The sequence below is a fragment of the Hyaena hyaena genome, unplaced genomic scaffold (assembly GCF_003009895.1).
Source record: "Hyaena hyaena isolate Hyena2069 unplaced genomic scaffold, ASM300989v1 scaffold_874, whole genome shotgun sequence".
Classification (NCBI taxonomy): Eukaryota; Metazoa; Chordata; class Mammalia; order Carnivora; family Hyaenidae; genus Hyaena; species Hyaena hyaena.
The window spans coordinates 17,982-38,575 of NW_024081504.1; the positions used below are offsets into that span (position 1 = coordinate 17,982).

General features: G+C 36.3%; 1 protein-coding gene across 1 annotated transcript in view; it reads right to left on the reverse strand.

The window, feature by feature from the left end:
- WDR35 (WD repeat domain 35) overlaps nt 1-20,594 on the reverse strand; it is a 38,441-nt gene that overhangs the window by 14,520 nt on the left and 3,327 nt on the right. The window contains exons 4-12 of the mRNA XM_039220198.1: nt 20,423-20,515; nt 18,790-18,918; nt 15,951-16,084; nt 14,672-14,837; nt 14,349-14,494; nt 10,317-10,442; nt 8,065-8,250; nt 3,362-3,394; nt 2,940-3,000 (exon numbers count right to left, since the gene is read on the reverse strand). Of these exons, the coding sequence (XP_039076129.1) occupies nt 2,940-3,000; nt 3,362-3,394; nt 8,065-8,250; nt 10,317-10,442; nt 14,349-14,494; nt 14,672-14,837; nt 15,951-16,084; nt 18,790-18,918; nt 20,423-20,515 (1,074 nt within the window). The remainder of the gene's footprint in view (nt 1-2,939; nt 3,001-3,361; nt 3,395-8,064; nt 8,251-10,316; nt 10,443-14,348; nt 14,495-14,671; nt 14,838-15,950; nt 16,085-18,789; nt 18,919-20,422; nt 20,516-20,594) is intronic.

A 20,594-nucleotide genomic window follows, 5' to 3' on the forward strand; every position in this document is an offset into this window, starting at 1 on the left:
GATATAGGTTTTTATAATAAAATCACATACAAACCCATCCGTCAATACAAAAAAACAAATACAAATATATCTAAAACATACATTCTTTTGATCTGTGTGGGAGTAAATTCAGCAAATTCATAATGGTAGATAATCTTATCCACAAAAATTATGCTAGATCTTCATTAAAAGATACATCCCATCCAGGTGGATTAGTTCTCAGGTTCCTAGAACTAAGCCTCCAGGAATAAGTTAATCCAAATTTTAACAGATAGAACATTTTAGAAAAAGAACACAACCAGGATAAAAGCATTCCATGTTCCTCTCAATTACTCATTACTTGGTAAGAAAAATTTCAAACATCTAGAATGATTATCAGAAACAAGAATTTTTAAGGAAATAATCATGCTTCCATTAACTGAACTTTGTAACATTAATAGGGAGAAGTCACTAACTAAGCAAGGATGTAAAATACCTTAAAACAACCTAGGAATTCACATATAAGTAAACCCTGCTTGTACTATTTTAGTGCTGAGGTCTGAAATAAATGTCTTCATCTGTAATGCTCCCCTACTTTCCTACTTATTAATTTCTCAATCTCTTAAAAAGATCTGGTAAACTGAAATTGCACTGACATGTTTTCATCAAATTGTCTTTCTCTAGAATCTACGCACAACTCTATGCATGTGGTAGAGACCATCATTAGAAAGCCACCTACCTGGTCCCACCAACATGGCTAAAGTCCAGGCACCTGGTACTTTCCAGGCACTTTCCATGCCTTCAATCCTCTGCAAATGCTGCTTTCTCTCCTTAAAATGTCAAAATTCAGCTCAAATGAAACCATCTCTCAGTAGGAAAGATATCCCTGATGTCCTTACTCACTAATATCCATTTATCCAACACCTTGCACAATACCAACCTAGCACATAGCTGGGGAACAGTAAGCCAGTGTTCAATGGATTAATCATATTTCATTATTTGTTTAGATATCCTACAGGAAGTTTCATAGTCAATTTCTTACAACTCTACAGATATCCAGTACAGTACCAGAAACTCACTGAACTTTTGTTAAATAAATGACTTATCATTTTCTATTTTCATGATAGAAATAAGTATTTTCCATACACTCAATAAGCATTTGTATGGGGCAGGCACTGAGTTAGATAGGGATACAGAAATTAATAAGCCGTAGATCTCTAAGAAGTTCAAAATCTTGTGGGGAAGGTAAATGAGAAAATCAATAATTATAGCACAGAGTAAAACGCAGCACTCTGACTAGAAGTACACCAAAGGAATTTAAGAGCTCAAAGGAAGAGCACCGAAAAAGGGCACATAACTCCTCCATGCAGAGTACAAGAGCCCCCAAACTAAACTTGTACAATGATGCATAAAGTTCTTCTAAAAAGTTTCTACAGAGATTGTCAGGAGGAAGAGTAGGTAGCAACACAAAAATTACACTTTCCAGAACAACATCAGTTCCATACTTATTTCGTTTTACCCTCCAGTCCTCACAAAAATCTGGCATACAAACTTAAAAAAGGAATTTTACAGGATATGTATGAAACAAAAATGTTGAGTCCTTGGCTGGGTTTACTGCAGACCAATGAAAGAACTGTTTGTTAAAATTTCAGCCAGCGAGACTGCAAAGAAAAAAGTTTCAAGACTCAAAAATACAAATAATCATGCCCTCAAGTATTTGCCATTTTATGAAGGTGAAGGATTTACATCTGGCTTTATGAGAAAAAAAGACTACTTATGATTAAAATTACTTTGAGGCTAACCCTACCATTATAATTCTATGTTAAAACTTCTAATATCAAAAGAAAAAGCATATAAAGACTGACATAATTCATCCCTTAAAGACTATTATGTTTCCAATAGAAGATATTCCTGTGATAAGATTTTGTAATAATTTTAAGCTAAGCCTTTTAACAAAAAACACTAATATATATATAACAAATATAAACATACCTATATAACAATGAACATAAGATATGGAGTTGAAAAGTGTCAATATATAAAACTGAGTTACCAAAACTCTAAACAGACAGCATAAAATCACAGCCAGTAAGTATTTCTCACATTTGCCTTTATCACCCAAAGAGTTTAGCAAAATATATTTAGAAGGCAAACACTAACATTTGACTAAGGTTAAATATGAAATCTGAAAAAAAAAAATGACTAGCTCTCAGATTCAGAAAATAATTCAATGAGTTTTCAGTTTTTGAAGTCTAATAATTTTTCTAATACCATATCCAATAAACTACCAAACTTAAAACACATTACTTTTGGAAGTTACAGTGAAAGGGCAGTAAAATATTTGGTAATGATTTTTAACAAAAACACAGTAAGCTGAGCAATTTTTTAGTGGTTACTTTCATAGCTGTTGGATAGAGGGAATGGTAAACCTAAAGTAACAAATGTCTTCTGAAAACAAAAAAAAGTCAGGAACTTTTGAAAGTTGTCTCTATTAATAGACTGATTTCATTAGAAAAATCTGGAAAGGGCAAATGTACTTTTACAAGCAGCTAAAGTGTTTTTATGGAAGAGAGGTATTTACAAGCAGCTTATTAATAATAAAAGTGGTTTAACAGCAAAATTCTTTCTATAATCCTGTTTATTACATGCTAATCATTACATTGCATACCAATTCCTACACAATTATATTTCCCATTGAAAGCAAATGATGGCAGTATAGCAGTCATGAGGTTACTGTGGCATTTAGAGTAAACTTATCATTTACTGTATTAAACAGGATACTTCTATGGTGAAGTGGGGCATTATTGATACTTTGACCATGATAATAGGCATAAACTGGTACTGGACTTGGCAAACCAGGAAGAATAGCCATTCTTGTTTTAGAGAACACTATTTTAGTTAATAATGACATAGTTAGGCTTTAACTTAGTTTTACAAATAAAACTTGATGAAAGAGGGAATAGACATTAACATTTCCTTACCAATATCAATATATTTGGGATCCAGAGGTGTGCCAATAGAATTACAAAGAACTAGTACAAACTGTGAACAAATAAAACAAAGAGTATCAGAACACCTGCTTCTGTACAATAAAAGAAATAATGCTTAACATATCATGTTTATTTCTGTAAAATATCACAACTGTGAAATAACTGATAAAACTGTAGAGTACAAAGAATAGCAGACAAATATAATCTATAGCATTGAACATAAAGATATATGAAATAAAATTAAACCAAGGCTGATTTCTCAATTTAATGTAACTGTCATTTTTAAGAATCCACCTAAGAAACACAAGTACACTGCTACATTTCATTATTTATACTTCTAGAATTCCTGATCAGCTCTAACCTCAAAATTTATTTTTATCCTACAATCAGCTATATAAGAACTAATTTGTTACCGTTGCACCAAATGTTTCCATCTCGTTCTCCTCCTTTGAAGCAATATAAAAATGACATGTACACAATTAATTATCAATAATTAATATTCAGTAAAATAAGCATAATGCAAACTTTATACCATATTATTCTAAAGTGATAATTTCATTTTTCTACAGTCACTTTTTCCATCTCTTGTCCTAAGAATGCTATTTTACTTAGATATTCTCCCGATTGGAATAACAATTTCAAATAAACCAATTCTCTATGTACTATTTACATACAGACTTTCTTTTTTCAGCTTCCCAAGAAAAATTTCTTTAATTGCATGAATGTAAACTAAATGAACCCTTGTGCACTGTTGGTGGGAATGCACTCTGATGCTGCCGCTGTGAAAAACAGTATGGAGATTTCTCAAAAAGTTAAAAATAGAACCACACTATGATCCAGGAATCACATTCCTGGATAGTCACCCAAAAAATACAAAAATACTAATTCAAAGGGATACATGCACTCTTATGTGTACTGCAGCATTATTTACAATAGCCAAACTATGGAAGCAGCCCAAGTATCCATCAACTTATACACACACACACACACACACACACACACACACACAGGAATATTATTCAGCAATTAAAAAATTACATCTTGCCATTTGCAACAACATGGATGGAGCTAGAGAGTATAATGCTAAGCAAAATAAGTCAGACAAAGACAAATACCAAGATTTCACTCCTATGTGGAACTTAAGAAACAAAATAAATGAGCAAAGTAAAAAAAAAAAAAAGGCCAGAGAGAGAGATAAAAACCAAGAAACAGACTCTTAACTATAGGGAACAATCTGATGGTTACCAGAGGGAAAAGGGATGGGGATGGGGGAAACAGGTGACCGGAATTAAAGAGTACATATCACAATGAGCACTGAGTAATGTATAGAAGTGTTGAATCACTATACTGTACACCTGAAACTATCATAACACTGTATGTTAATAATACTGGAATTTATATAAAAATTTAATGTAAAAACATTTTTAATTTTTTAGAAAAGAAACTAAATGACAAAAATTATACTAAAATATACTTTTCCACTACTTAAAATAAGCTGATTTACTGCCACAAAATACCACAAATAACTTGTATTTGTTAATCCACATATCATCTACATGCTCACAGCTTAAAGAATGGGAGAGTTCCTACGATTTCTTACTGAAAACAGAAGTCCTCCCCTAACTTCCCATTTTCTCTCTCTGGAATAATGACTTTCAGTTCCTTTAACTCATCTTTTTGATATTACCTCCACAAACCTAAGTAACACGTTGATAATGCTATTTCTTGTTTTGTTCTATTTTGATCTGGAGCAGTATCTGACTTCCCACTATCATAGACAGGGGTGAAGCTCTCTTTCAGTCCCCTTCCAGCCTCCCATCACACAGGGGCACACTTCCACCCTCCAGCTTTCCACTTACAATTTTGTTAGCTCGGAATTTTAGGCATTAATATGGTTATCATACTTTAAAGGTTTTTTAATTAAAACACCCATTTAATTACAAAATTAATTTAAGAAGCATCATTTTGATTATGTAAATGCTATTCACAGCTGAGCTGTATGTCATGATATATTCTCAAGTGCATTTTGCTTTCCCTGTAGTTGATAATTGTCTTTCTTTTTTCTCTTTGCTTGGTTTCTCTATATTCATTACTAACTTAGGTCCCCAATTACATCCCAGTTAGTACATCTCCTCTCAAGGGTTCAACCACATTAAACGTTCTATTAATTTCATCTTGAGTTTCCTATGGACCCCTGTGACCCACTGTCATCTGCTGACGCCCTAGGCAGGCCACACACTGTCACCTGGCACCACTCTGCACCACTGCTGTCAGGCTACGCAGTGTCTTCCTCTTGGTCTGCTCCTCATTTTGGTAGGCTATATCCTGGAGTAAGAACTAAGATAAGAAAGCTTGGGAGGTAAGTTTTTGGTGACCTTGTACATCTAAAATTGTCTTTGTCCTGCCTTCATTTTGTCCTTTTTTCCACACAACAGAGAAAGCTTTCTTCATCCGCACTGGTCCAGAGAAAGGCAGGTATGCTGTTTAGTGTGCTGTTGCCTCGGTCTTCTGCCGGTTCTCTCTCCATCCATTTCCACCCATCCTGCTTCTTTTTCTCCTCAGCTGCTTTCCTCCTTTCCTCTCTGCCCAAGGTTTCAGGTACCTCCAGCGCTTGGCTCTGTAGGCCACGCGGCGCAGGAGGGCTGAGGAGCGGAGAGACCTGCACCAGCAGCACCATCTTGCCCGGAACCTTCACGTCGGAAGCACTGAGCAATGGGTCTCCTACCTGCATTTTAATTAGCAGTCTGCTTCAGATACAGAATTCAACACGGGAAATCACTTTCCCTCAAAATTTTGAAAGCAATTCTCCAAAGTATTGCTGTTGATAAGTTGGATGCCGTCATGATGCCTGACCGAATGACCTCTTTCTGAAAGCTTTATAGGATCTTCTTTTCATCCTGTGTTCTGAAATTTCACATGATGTGCCTTGATTTGGAAATATTTTTATTCACCGAGTTAGGCGCTTTCAATCTAGAGCCTGAAGGGAAATGTTCTTGAATATTTTCTTCAGGATTACTCTCCTCCTCCTTGTGCCTATTCACTGAACTTCCAGGGCTGGGCCTCTGATTTTCTTATCTGTTCATTCCTGTTTTCCATTTCCTTGTCTTTTTGCTTCACTTTATAAGAGTTTTCCTTCATTTTATCTTCTAACTCTTCTGCCAAATTTTTCATTGCTATTATCGGATTTCCAAAAACTTTTTCTATAGAATCCCTCCCTTGTTTTATGGATGTAGTATCTCTTCACATTTGAAATGATTCTTCTGAATTGTTCTTCTCCCTGCCTAGTCTCTGCTTCCTCCTAGTTCTTTTCTTCTTGTGTTTATGTGTGTGTGTGTGTGTTAAATGAGATGCTTTCCTCAAATGTCTGACAATCCTTGTCTATCTGCTTCTATTTCAGAGTATGACACTGGAAAGCTGCTTGTCATCTATTGGTTTATGGGTGAGGCTCATGACTCTGGTTTCAGAGTAAGGTGACAAGGCAGGGATATCCAGGTGGCTCAGTCGGTTGAGCATCCAACTTCAGCTCAGGTCATGATCTCACAGTATGTGAGTTCGACCCCTGTGTCGAGCTCTGTGCTGGGAGCCTGGAGCCTGCTTCAGATTCTACGTCTCCTTCTCTCTCTGCCCCTCCCCTACTTGTGCTCTGTCTCTCAAAACTAAATGTAAAAAAAAAAAAAAATTACAGGTCTTTTCTCTTGAACTGCTCAGATTCTCCAGACAAGACCCTTTATATGCCTTTTTAATTTTCTCCTTCCTGGATAATCTCTGGTACTTCTAAATTGTTTTTCCATTTGTTTCTTTCTCCTAGCAGGTACCATTAAGTCTTGTATCTCTTCAGGATTCAGGGATGAAAACTGGTTACTTCTTTGCTTTCTCCATTGATGATTTAGGATTCAGCTTTCTTAGGTCTGCTAAGGACTAATCCACCTACTCTTTAACCTCCAAAACTACGTTACCATTTCCTCTCCCTTTCTGGTCCCTATGGGCTTAGGACTTTCTGAAAAATATCTTTACTGTTATTTTAATAAATTTCAAGAGAGAATAGAGCCAAATGTGGCTGTTTAAATGGCCACCTTAAACCAAAAACTTTATGCTTTTTAATGGGATAAAATAATTTATAACACAGCAAAACATAATGATAATCCTTTTTTGAAAAAGGTATATGCTTCTGCAAATATTTAAATTGTTTTATACTTTTTAAAAGGCATTATTCATATTATTTATTTTACACTATGAAACATTGATTTTTAAAGCAATGTAACTCCAAATGAAAGTATACTTCTCGGGGCACCCAGGTGGCTCAGTCAGTTAAGTGTCCAACTTGGCTCAAGTCATGATCTCACGGTCTGTGGGTTCGAGCCTCACGTCGGGCTCTGTGCTGACAGCTCAGAGCCTGAAGCCTGCTTTGGATTCTGTGTCTCCCTCTCTCTCTCTGGCCCTCCCCCACTCGCTCTCTGTCTCTGTCTCTGAAAATAAAAAACTAAAGACATAAAAATTTTTAAAGTATACTTCTCGGGGCGCCTGGGTGGCTTAGTCGGTTAAGCGTCCGACTTTCGCTTAGGTCATGATCTCGCGGTTCGTGGGTTCGAGCCCCGCGTCAAGCTCTGTGCTGACTGCCAGCTCAGAGCCTGGAGCCTGTTTCAGAGTCTGTATCTCCCTCTCTCTCTGACCCTCCCCTGATCACGCTGTCTCTCTCTCTCTCTCCTAGAAATAAATAAAAATATTTAAAAAAAATTTAAAGTATACTTCTCAATGTCAAAACTACCCAAAATGTTATAACGATCATAGTTACATGATTTCTTGAGCATTTATATTAGACACCTGGATATTCATTTTTCCTCATGGAATTTTAACTTGGAAAAAGACTGTAGTATTTTAAATATATTTCAGAGACAAAAAGCTTCCATACCAAACTGGTCAATATGAAATGCTAATGCATTAGCTGACTGGGGGAAAAAAATAGAGTCAAAATGGAGTCACATAATTCTCCAAAACAGAGGTCTAGACAGACATGGTCAATATACCCAATACTTTGTTGTACCTGCCAGTACAAAGGCTATGCCTGAGAAAGAAGAGGTTAACCCATCTTAGCTTTAACATATGAAGAAACACCTACCTGAGGATGATTTTCATCAGCTTTGGTAGCCAAAATGCAGAAATCTCCACAGGTAGTAATAGAAATGAGACTCTTTACGTATTTAACATATTTCTCATTGTTTTTCGTATCCCAAAAGATAACACAATACTCTGGACGATCAGGTCTGGTATAAGCATACACTACAGTATTGGAGCAATAACCCCACTAGGAAGAAAGGAAGAAGCAAAGAGCCGGGACAGGAGGGAAGAAGGCAGGGAGAGAGAGAAAGAGGAAAAGAACATTTAACACTGGAACAAAACATCTTATTAGATACTGCAGATCTGTGGTTTTTTGGTGCTGAGAAAATACGTTCTTTAGGAATAGAAGACAGAAAGACTGAACATTCAGCTTAATACCTTTTCTCACTAAACTAATAAATCTAAGAGAAACAGTTATCAAGCAAAGGATATGCTGCAAAAATAAGTTTAGTTTAACTTTCCTCATTTCCATTTGTAAGAGTTAGGCTTCAGAGGTGAAAATCTCAGAGTTTTCAGTGGTCAGTAACAGCCACAGAGGGACAACAGAAGTGATCCCTGTCAAAGGCTTAACTTCTGGGCCCCCAGCCAAAATTCAGAAACAGATGCTCTGCCCTTTTTCCCCATCTACATTTTCTACATTTGTTTTTACCAGAGTAACATGTGCACATAGTTTAGAGTCAGAGAATTCTACATAGCTTATTTAAAACAAAAATAAAATGCAGACCCCACAGACTAATTTCCTCCCAGGGGAAGCTATTTGTAACTCTGAGCTTTGACTCTTTTGTTATTGACCTCCATATCACATATGTATTAATTATGGCTTATGGAACTTCTTTCTCTTGGGCTAACTCTCCCAATATATTCATAATGTAATTCTTAATAAATCAATATTCAGAGTTGCTATTACGACTATATTTACTATTCAAAATTAAGGCATGTTTACTTTTTATATGATAGGTTTAAAAATAAGCTTTTTACTTTAAAATAATTTTAGATTTGCACAAAAGCCACAAGGATAATACAGAATTCCCTATACTCCTCTCCATTTCCCGCTGCTGTGAGTACCTTACATTGCTGCCTGTGGTACGTTCATCACAACTAAGAAACCAGCACTGATCCAGTACTATTAACTAAATTCCACACCTTATTTAGCTTTCATTAGTTTTTCTCCAATGTTCTTTTTCTACCTCAGAATCCTACTTGGGATACATTATGTTTAGTCATCATGTCTCCTTAGGCTCCCCTGGTCTGAGATGATTTCTCAGTCTTTCCTCGTTTTTAATGACCTAGACTTTTTGAGGAGTACTAGTCAGGTATTTTGCAGAATGGCTTTCAATTTGGGTTTGTTTTTCTCCTCCTTTTGTGTTTGAGCACTTCCTTACTTTCTGCCCCTATCAGAGGCTCTGGGTCATCTTGCATTGTTCCTACCCTAGTCCTCCAAACAGCTCTCAAGGCGCTCTGCCTTCTAAAAAATAAAGTAAGTTTTTCATAACAAATAGTCTTAGTATTCTGCAGATCAATCAATCTCATACTTCCACATTTGTTTTGGGTCAAACGTTAAATTTAAGATAAAATACTGATTAGTATTATGCTGCTTACTCTCATTTTCCCCTTCCATCCATCCTCTGCCCTTCTTTACCCTACTCTATGCCCTGGAAACTAACTTCTGTGAACTCCATCACGTGGGCTACCTTGCCTTCTGGTTTCTAGTTAAGGTCTGGCCAATAGAAGGCACCAGCAGGTGGAGAGATGGCTGAAGCATTCCCTCCTCGAAGCCGTCTCTGTCCAGCCATTCGGCAGAAGCTGCTCCTGCAGGACAGCCTCTCTTGTGTAGGCACAGCCCCGGTGGGCTCCAGAAACAATAATACTTCCTTCTCTTGGCCACCATTGCTAATACCTGCATGCTTGCCCTGCCATCTCTCACTGAACCTTTTAACCTTGCCCACACCTCTGTAATAAACCCTTCATCAATCTCTCTTCAATTATTCTTCTGAGTGTGCCATCTGTTTCCTGCTGAGACCTTGACCATTGGGAGTATTTTATTCATTATATATAGTATTCTAGAAAAGCTTTCTGGTTCTAAAGTCTTCACACTAAAAACACCTCCTTTCATCTGGTTTCTAAAATAAAGTGGCTGTGAATATAGGCAAGAAACATATATTATACTTCGAGCTTTAATAAATCTATTTAGTAAAAACAGCTTTTTATTTATTTTATTTATTTATTTATTTTATAACTACTCACAACACTCACCTTATAATCAGGTCGAATGTTTGCAAAATATATAAAAGAATCAACAGCTAGTGCAATTTTCAGTCCTCCTCCTTCCCAAGATAGTGCAGACATCTGCTTTCCAGGAACTTTCAAAGTACCCAAATGCTGAAAAAATAAGTAAAGTTAACCTAAAGTATCACAATTAAATAAAATATAAATTACCACCAGTCACTTCATAGAGATTAAAAGTGGAATAAAAATTATTTTGTGAAAGGTTACTACCCATTTCAAAATCATTTTCCTTGATTTTTTTATAATGGAAAACATATATTCGATAGGAGAAATTCATGAACAGTAGCCAAAGAATTCAGTATCAAATTTCATCAAATCTAAGATTTGAAATCCAGAGATTTAAATATGCATCTTTACTTTTATGTACAACTCAGGAAAGAAAAAGATACATTGCTAATTAAAATAGGAACTCTGACTGTCAGATACATCCCAATTTTGGAGTTGTAAAAAAACCCTGAGCTTCCTGAGGGCACCTGGCTGGCTCAGTCAGTGAAGCATGCGGCTCTTGATCTCAGGGTTGTGCTTCGAGCCCCACATTGGGTGTAGAGATACTTAAAAATATTTTTTAAAAAACTGTGCTGCTTGGAATGAATGAATTATTGTGGTAGTAAATGCATCCTTAAGGCTGGTCTCTCTTCCACCCCCACAGCAGATCGGTCAGCAGTCCTACGCTTTCACTCCCATCCACCCTCCCCTGCCATGGGCTCTCTTCCTGAGTGAATGACAGCAATGGTCTAACTCTGATTTTTTCTTCTCGTCTCTTTCCCATTCCCAGCCTCCACTTCCCCCCAAATTCAATCTTCATTCTACTGTCAAAATTACCTTTCTGGGACACAAATCCAATCATGTCCCACCCTGCTTTAAAAAAAAATGTTTAATAATTTTTAAAAAATCAATAGCTTCCCACCATCACATTCTTTAGCAGGGTATACAATGCCTCTTCCCATCTGGCCCAAAACTGCTCTCTTGGGCTCAGTACCCCACTATTTAGACATAATTCTTGTGTTCTCACTCATGAGAGGACTACTATGCCTCCAGACTTTTGGCCCAGATAAGATCTCTTCTGCCTTAAATCTTCCTTTCCTCTCCCTGCACCTCCCCGTCCTTACTCTCCCCTGCCCTACTGGAGCATTGCTCTCCATCCTCCCAGACACAACCTTAATGTTGCTTCCTGCCTTCTCCCTCCTTCTATGGGTCCAGAGAATTCAGAGAGTGAGCAACCTGAGAGCCCTGACTTCATCATATTCACATCTATGTTCACATCTATGTCCCTATCCTTTAGTGGACAGCTTGGTGAACAGGTACTCAATAAATATATATTAAGTAAATAAATGTCTTATGCATTTAAATTAAGGTCTTCAAATATGACAACATGCTAGGTACTTTTAATTACAACCATACCAAACCACCTTACAGTTTTCAATTTAACACAGCACATTTTATGGCTAAATTAACAAGCGAATAAATACAAAGATATTTTCATGCGGCAATAAAAAGAAAATATTTGAAATCTATGGTTTTTTGACAGACCCAAGAAATTTAATAAATTGCACTGGTATCCATTGTTCTTCAGCAGATATGTTCGAAAGCCAAACTTAACGTATTAAACTCCATTTTGCCAGGAAAACTGATAGGGTTAAAATGTTTTAATCTAGAAAGGTCCACTCTATCTGTCCTGCTGCCTGTAGGAAACCAAGGGAGCAAGCAGACTCTTCCGGTAGAACTCTCTGTACCGCCAGGCCGCACTGGAAGCATAAGGCCATCTCCCGACTACAAACCACCCAAGCGATGGCAGCAGCAAGGAGAGAAAACCCACCTGTAGTAAGCGTTCACTAAGCACTATGCTGGGCATTTTCTCATTGTTACCTCCTTTAATTTTTTTAAAAATTTTTAATGTTTTTATTTATTTTTGAGAGAAAGAGAGAGAGAAAGACAGCACAAGCAGAGAAGGGGCAGAGAGAGAGGGAGACACAAAATCCAAAGCAGGCTCGAGGCTCTGAGCTATCAGCACAGAACATGACGTGGGGCTAGAACCCATGAATCGTGAGATCATGACCTGAGCCGAAGTAAGACCCGACTGAGCCTCTCATTGTTACCTCCTTTAAGTTTTTGCAACACTGCCATGACATATTACCTTTATTTCAGAACATAAGTAAATTGAGTCTCAGAGGTTAAATAAGTTCTCTAGGTGAAACTACACTGTGGAAATGGAATTCAAAGCCAAAGCCAGGTCAACCTGACTATAAATCACATGCTCTATTAGCTCCTTCCATGGCTGAGACCACAGTATAAAGACCACAAGACTGGCCTTCAGAATCAAAAAAAATTCTTCCTTGAGGTTTCCTTAAGTTTAAATCTTTAGATAACCTCCTTCCAAGTGATCTTAATAACATAGATCCAAAATAAGTCCTCCCTAGATTCACTCATTCAAAAAAATACTAAGTGACTAAAATACCCTGAGGAACCATGCTAGATACTTTTAATTACAACCATACCAAACCAACTTAACTTTTCAATTTAACACATAGCACACTGTTTTTGCAAGATAAAACAAACAGGTCTTACGATCCATGTTTTTCTACTTAAAGGCTGAACTAACAAAAATACACAGATAAAACAATATAACAATAAGCCAATGTGACAAAAATAAGCAATAAAGAACATGAATTAAGAAAGAGGCTACAACCATTGAAAGAACTGGAATTCAGATTTTTAATAGTTAGGAACCTTGAGAACTATACTTCCTGTTTGCCTTAGCTTTTTTTCTTTTTTTTTTTTAATGTTTTATTTATTTCTGAAAGAGAGAGAGAGACAGCATGAGCAGGGGAGGGTTAGAGAAATGCAGAATCTGAAACTGGCCCCAGGTTCTGAGCTAGCTGTCAGCACAGAGCCCGACGCGGGGCTCAAACCCACTAACCATGAGATCATGACCTGAGCCGAAGTCGGATGCTCAACTGACTGAGCCACCCAGGCGCCCCTGCCTTAGCTTTCAACATTTACCAGAAATATTATCAGCTAGCAATGTACAGAGTACCTAACCTCTGTATCACACTCTACTGGGTATTTTGACATATTGATACAAAAGCATGAGCTGACATCATTTCTTACTCTGACAGAAATTATTAAATAATTATTAAAATATATTTAAAATATTAAATAAACTGGGGAAAATAAATAAATAAAATATTAAAACAACAGGGGAACGCTTTTGTAAAACAAAAACACTTATCACTGAAGTCTATGATGAATTTATAAAATCCAAAAGAGACTAAATGGAGTCCAGAGTTTAAAAATAAAACAGGTAAAAAGTTATTAAGCTTAGTTACTATTAAGTTTTCATTTCCTAAATTCTTTAAAATTCACAATATATTAATTCTCCTATTTGATATTTCTCACTACGACTTCAACAAAATTCTCCTTAAAAATTAAATTAATTAATAATACTACTGAGAAGGATAACACATACATTTATGAAAACAATGCTTGTATTTTAATGTAGCATCACCTAAGATTAGTTATTATGATAGATTTTCTTAAAATAGTTGATTATTGTACAACAAGTTAAAACTGTTAGAAGTTCAAGGTAAGGAGAAATGATATGGTTGTTTGATATCTATGTATGTTTAATACAACACATTAAAAATCCAAAATATTAATCTGAAACAACTAAATTACATTAAAAACTCAAGTAACAGCTGGGAAAAGATATACGCATTCAGATCACAGAAAAATACTCTAAATAGGTACTGCATAGTGATTTCTTATGTGAAACAGCTGGTTTTCTAAATGTACAGAGTATAAACTAAATTCCATGATAAAATACAACTATGAAGACTTATAAGTGAGAATATTATTTAAAGACAAGATGCCTGACAGTTCATCATTTTTACTCAAAATGTCTCTTTTCAAAAATGTGACAAGTTTATACCTCTTCCCCCATTCTTTTTTCCCCTATCTCACTCACTACACATTTAAATGGAAAGAAAAAAAGACATTTACCTCACCAAATGGAGTGTAAAACTGCACAGTGTTTACATCTTTGTCCTGAGTGACGACCTTCTGGGAGCCTGCAACAGCTAACACGCTGCCAGTGTGGTTCCACTGGATACTTACGACAAACATGCCAGTATCAATTAAAACGGGATCTACTCAAACAGAAAAAAATGAAGTCACTGTGGTGAAATACTTAGCCTTAAGAACTATATAAAGAACAATTTTAAATTACTTTTTAAATTCTCCACATGAAAGGCAGGAAGGCAGGAAGGCAAGAAAGAAGGGAAGGAAGGAAGGAAGGAAGGAAGGAAGATTGATTGATTACATACTCTGGTCATTCTCATGTCTCATGATTTGGCACCTCCCATTGTCAAAACAAATAGCAAGGCAGGGGCAGTCTGGCTCCACATAGCCTTCCGCGCCATGGTACCAATGAATGCCAGCAATACTGATTGCTCCAGTGACATTCACCAAACAATTCAGTTTCATTTTCATCTAAACAAAACCAGTTAAATTAATATTTCATATAGTAAAACAGATCCACATAGACTATTACAGAAAAAACACTGAAAATGAGATTTAAAAATCTGGTTTCAGATGCAAGCTCCATCACTTATGGGTTTACCAGCCCTATGGACAAACCATCTCAAGCAGAGTTTCAGTTTTCTCTATTTACAAAATAAGGATTAAAAAAACAACAACAGCAACTCACAGATAATTTATGAGACTCAAATGACAGGAAGTATACAAAAGAATGTCAAAAACAGTAGTGTCATGGAAAACTCGGCTATTATCACTTAACACTGGTAAGTGCATTTGTATAATGTCCTCAGCCTCACTACAAACAAAACTGCCAGATAAGTAACATCAGAGATCTAACATAGCTCAAGCTCACAAAGCCAGAGTTTTCCTTGAGATCATGCTTATCTGAGCCCATTCTATTTTGCCTTCTTTCCAGAACCTAATTTTTGTGTCTTACTGTTTAAGTCTTCCATTCTTTTTACAAACAACCTTGAGTAGCTTGCTACAAAAATATCATTGGAAAAAATATATTGTTGGTATCTCATGTAAACTTTGGCTCTGCTATTAAGACACACAGATTTGAGGTGCCTATCTGGTGCTCCGTTAGTTAAGCATCGGACTGTAGATTTTGGCTCAGGTCGTGATCTCACAGTTCATGGGATGGAGCCCTGCGTTGGGCTCCACACTGACAACGCAGAGCCTGCTTGGGATTCCCTCTCTCCCTCTCTCTCTGTCCCTCCCCTGCTTGTGTTCTCTTTCAAGATAAATAAATAAACTTAAAAAAAAAAAACACACAAAGATTAAATTTTATATTATCTGACTCATTATCCTTCAGCTTCAATACACTGAACTCTGTCCTTCCCAGTTACCAGGAATTCAGAACTAAAAGCATTAATTTACCTTGAAGTGACCCAGTTTTTTTTAACTAAAAAAAATCTAAACAATCGGGAAAAAAACATGAATGGAAAACTTTCTTGATTACACAAACCATCATAATAAATAAATGCAAATATACATACATGAATAATATATGAAATAACCATATAAAACTGCGTAACTAAAAGTAACAAATATATATATACTTACTATAAAATTCCCTTGATTATCATAAATGTGTATTTCTCCATTTGCCATTCCAAAAAGTAGGATTTTACTATCTGCAGACCATGCTACATGGCATAACTGTATACCCTTCAAGTCTTTTCCCCAAATGCGATTCCCTAAAATAAAACATAAAACATAATTATTTTATTAAAAGTTCAAGGACATGATTCTCCAACAATTGCTCTAAAACTCTGTGTTTCCCTAGAGCTCTCACATTCTTCACAAAACCATGTGTTTGTTCGATTTATTCAGTCAATAAATATTTGCTGAGCACCTACTATGTACCAAACACCCTACTAAGTATTTGAAATAGCAGCTGTTTCCAGCTTTCTCTCTTCTCTTGAAAACTCTGACCCAAAACCTCACTTCCAATTAGCAGATAAATTCATCTTCAACTTTGTTTAAAAAAAAAAGAAGAAGAAAATCAAAGCTTTCAAAAAAGAAATGCCTCATTCCCACTTTCAAACATTCAGAACATTAAGTAAATTTACACCGACTCTTTCTGCTGAGCCCCGCAGTACAAAGAAAGACTTTTGTCCCCAACCAAACACCCATCCGGGGCTAATCAATCCCTCCACCTATTTTCTGGTCTAAGTCCTTCCTAGCTTTGTAAAGATTATTATCTACTGATATATTATATATGGATTATAATCTACTGATTATTCACATTTTCTCTTCCTCTTTAAACTCTTCTCTCCAGGCCCTTTCTTAAAAGTATTTAAACATACTCAGATCTATTCTTCTTCAAAACAACCACCTCAAATAAAAACAAAACAAAGAACACCTCCCTCGACCCCAAGTTCCCCTCTAGCCACCACCCTATTTCCACCATTCCTCTACCAGCCATGCTTCTTAAAAGACTTTATGCCCACAGTTACCACTTCCTTCCCTCCCATTCAACCCTCAGCCCAGCCTGATCTGACTTCTGCCCCACACCTGCATTGAAATGGCCTTCATGAGGTCACTAATAACCCGTTGCTTTTCTTTGTCTTTTGGGGGTTTTTTAGCCACCCCTTCCTTCCTTCTTGGTTCCTGTGAATCTGTTTACTCTTTTATCTCCAATGCTTGTACTTCAGTATCCTTGACAAAATTCTCTTCTGCCAACCCATTAAATGTTGCAGGTTCTTATTCCACAGATGGCCCAGTCTTTCATCTATTCCAATGGTTTAAATTACCATCTACATGCTGCTGATTACCAAAATTTTGACTCCAGCCCAGATGTTTCTGAGCCACAAATGTATATATCTAACGATGGCCTAACAGATTTACTTGGCTGTCCCACTGCATGACAAAACCAACATGTGCAAAACTGAAATCTTCCCTCAAAACCAGTCTTTCTCACACATTCCTCATTTCAATGGCATCACCATCCACCCAGCTGTCAAAGTTAAAAACCTGGCTATTCCTCTAGACACTCCTATCCCCTCATCCCCAAACTGATCAATAATGAGGCCCTATCTCTTCTGCCTCCAAAGTATCTCCAGCATATATCCACTTACTTCCATCCTCTTTGTCATCACCCTGGTTCAGATATCGTCCACCATCACCTCTCACCTGAATTACCATAACAATTTCCTCATTGGTACACCTGCCCCTATCCTTCTTTCCTTTACCTGCAGTCACAGAGATGCTTCCAAAGAACAAATCTGATCACCTTGCTCCCATTCTTAAAATCTTTCATTGGCTTCCCAATGCCATTGGGAAACTTCTTATATAACTTATATAACTTACAATCTGCATTATCTGTCTTTGCTAATGTCTCTAATTTCATCACATACAACTCCTCTCCTTTTAGTATTATACTATACTGACTCTCAATTTTTTTTTTTCAAAATTTACCCTGTGGACCTCCTCAAGTGCTATTTCTTAGGCACAGGACATTCTACAAACCCACCTTCCTGGTGATTAATGCCTCAGAGACATCACTTCCCCAGGATGCCTTCCCTGATCCCTCCAAGTCTGGCTTAGATACTTCTGCTACATGTTGCTGTATTTCCCTGTCTCAGCACTTATCACATGACACTGTAACTGCTTGGTTATTAATCCACCTCTCCTGCTCTAGATCTGAAATACTTATCATACCTAGTACCTAGAACTTATAGCTGTGACTTAATGAGCTCTCAGAAACATCTGTGGAATAAATGAAGTTACAACAGGAAAAAAATGGAAAAATGAAAATCATTTTGAAAGAAATTATTTCTCTACAGAGAAAATTTCACATTAAAACAAAGGTACAGGCTCTCAGAAGCCCCAGTGTTATCTATGAATTAAAATTTGAGAGAGAGAGACATAGTTTTAAAGCTACGAAACACATGTAACAATAACAGACTCAGCTCTATTAAAAAATGACCAGATGATCATTTTGCAACATATAAAAATATCAGATGATTATGGTGTATACCTAAAACTAATGTTTTATGTCATTCATAGTCAATAGTTCAATTTTTAAAAAAATAACCATAGATTGTTATATCTCTATATAGTTGAAAGTAAATCTATGTATTTATAATACAATCTAATACATACAAAATAAGTTACATAACTAGGCAGACATTTTTAAAATAATCATGAAAAATTAATTTACTTTTTTTTCAGTGTCACTGTAGGAAATTTTTTAAAAATAGAATTTTTACTTGGGATACCTGGGTGGCTCAGTCAGCTAAGTATCTTGTTTCTTGAATGCAATCAAATTGTATATCATCTGTTTTCTCTTTTTGTGTTTTTTTGTCAAAAGACTAACATATGATAATTAATTAAACCTCTAAAGATAAAAATGCCAGCCAAAATCTTGATCTGAGTTCTGTGTGCAACAAAGCATTACCATCCACGGAACCAACTATCACAGCCCCGTCTTCATACACAATGCAGATCTTCTGTCCGTCAGCATTCCAGCTCATACTTCGAACCACTGATTTATTTCTATTGTTGATCATCTCCTCATACCAAGAGCCTATTTGCACATACACACACACACAAAAATGACAAGTCAAAACTTTCACATTAAAGTTGAAAACATCCCACAAAATACACTGTGGGATAAATGAGTGCAAAATTTTCTACAACACGAGGCGTTAAATAATAAAACCTTCAAATTCAACATAAAATAAAAAATTAGCTGAGACCTTGACCAACAATTGTTTCAAAGATTATCACAGAAAACACAATAAATGCCCATCTTTTCTCTCCTTCCTTCTTTCTGTCCATTAAAAAATAAAACTTTATTTGCTTTTGAAGGGCCAAAACAACTGACTTTTCTCAAAGCCTAACTTTTCCCACTTTAAAAACTTCAGATAATAACCAAAGAAAAAACAAAATAACCACAATAATTTTATATGTACGCATAAACTCTCCAGTGATTAATTACAAGTACATTATATATCAGCACATTAGGTAAAAACTCTAAGCCTGCTTGAGAAAAATTTTCAACAGTTCAAATCACTGTGGTGATTTCACATCACTAATGCTGAAAGACAAAACATTCTTGTATACAGGACTGGGGTGACAGGTCTCAAATGCGAGGCAGAACAGAAGGCTATTTTGTTTTGTTTTTGTGTTTTACCACCTTTTGGTATCAGGAACTCTGGCCTGCAGCCAAGCAAAAAACCACGTCATTTGGATGAACTAGTCGAGCAGGGCATTATCAGAGCCTGGACTGAGGACCTGAGAAGACCCAGCGTGGAAAAAGACAGCTTACCCTAAGCTCCTATACTCTCACCTTCCACTCCCTACACGCACATATACACATATAAACTTTGAGAAACAGAAACAAACTCAGGTACCACAGCATATTTTTTAATTAAGAATTTTTAAATGGTACACCCTGAATGTTTTCAAAACACCACACATGAACTAAGGTACCCTCTCATTTAAAGATGAGACCCCAAGAGATCATATATTGTGAGTTATTTTTCTGATAGTAGCGATGTGCCTAAATTAATCCTTCTCTCGCTCTGTCTTGTAGGCAAAATGCACAAATCATGAGCCAGTAGAACAGAGATAAAATCTGTATCCCTGAAAGAAAAGGATGCTAATGACTTAATAAGGGGAATGAATTATTTATTGTCTCTGACTTCTTAATGTTCTTATGTACTGGACCAACTCTAGCCACTGATCACACAGAAAATAACTCTTATTGGAAACCTGGAGAAAAAAAGAGCTATCTCAAGTACAAACTATCCAGCTAGGACCTAAATTCATTTTGGAGATAACCAACAGTCACCTAATTCACTTTCTTCATGCAAGGTCACAGTTCAAAAAAAAAAAAAAAAACAACCAAAAACATGTTAAAAGAAAAAGGAGGCAGCAATAAATCCAGAATTATTACCCCTGTGAGGTCAGGGTGAATTCCTGTTGCTGGTTAAAAGGAGTCTATTTCAAATATACTGTTTCCTCCATTCAAATACTGTAATCCAGTCTCCAATCTGTGAAAGGTTACATAAACTCTCCTAGCGTACCTTTATATAACATCCAAACAATGATAAGCCCATTTTGATCACTGGTAGTCAACTTCTGATATTGTTCATTCCATGTTACAACTTGAACCGAACCTAAAAACAATTTAGAGGCTTAAAAAAGGCTATAATTAATTTCAAATTTGTATTCTTATAATAAACACCAACAGCATGT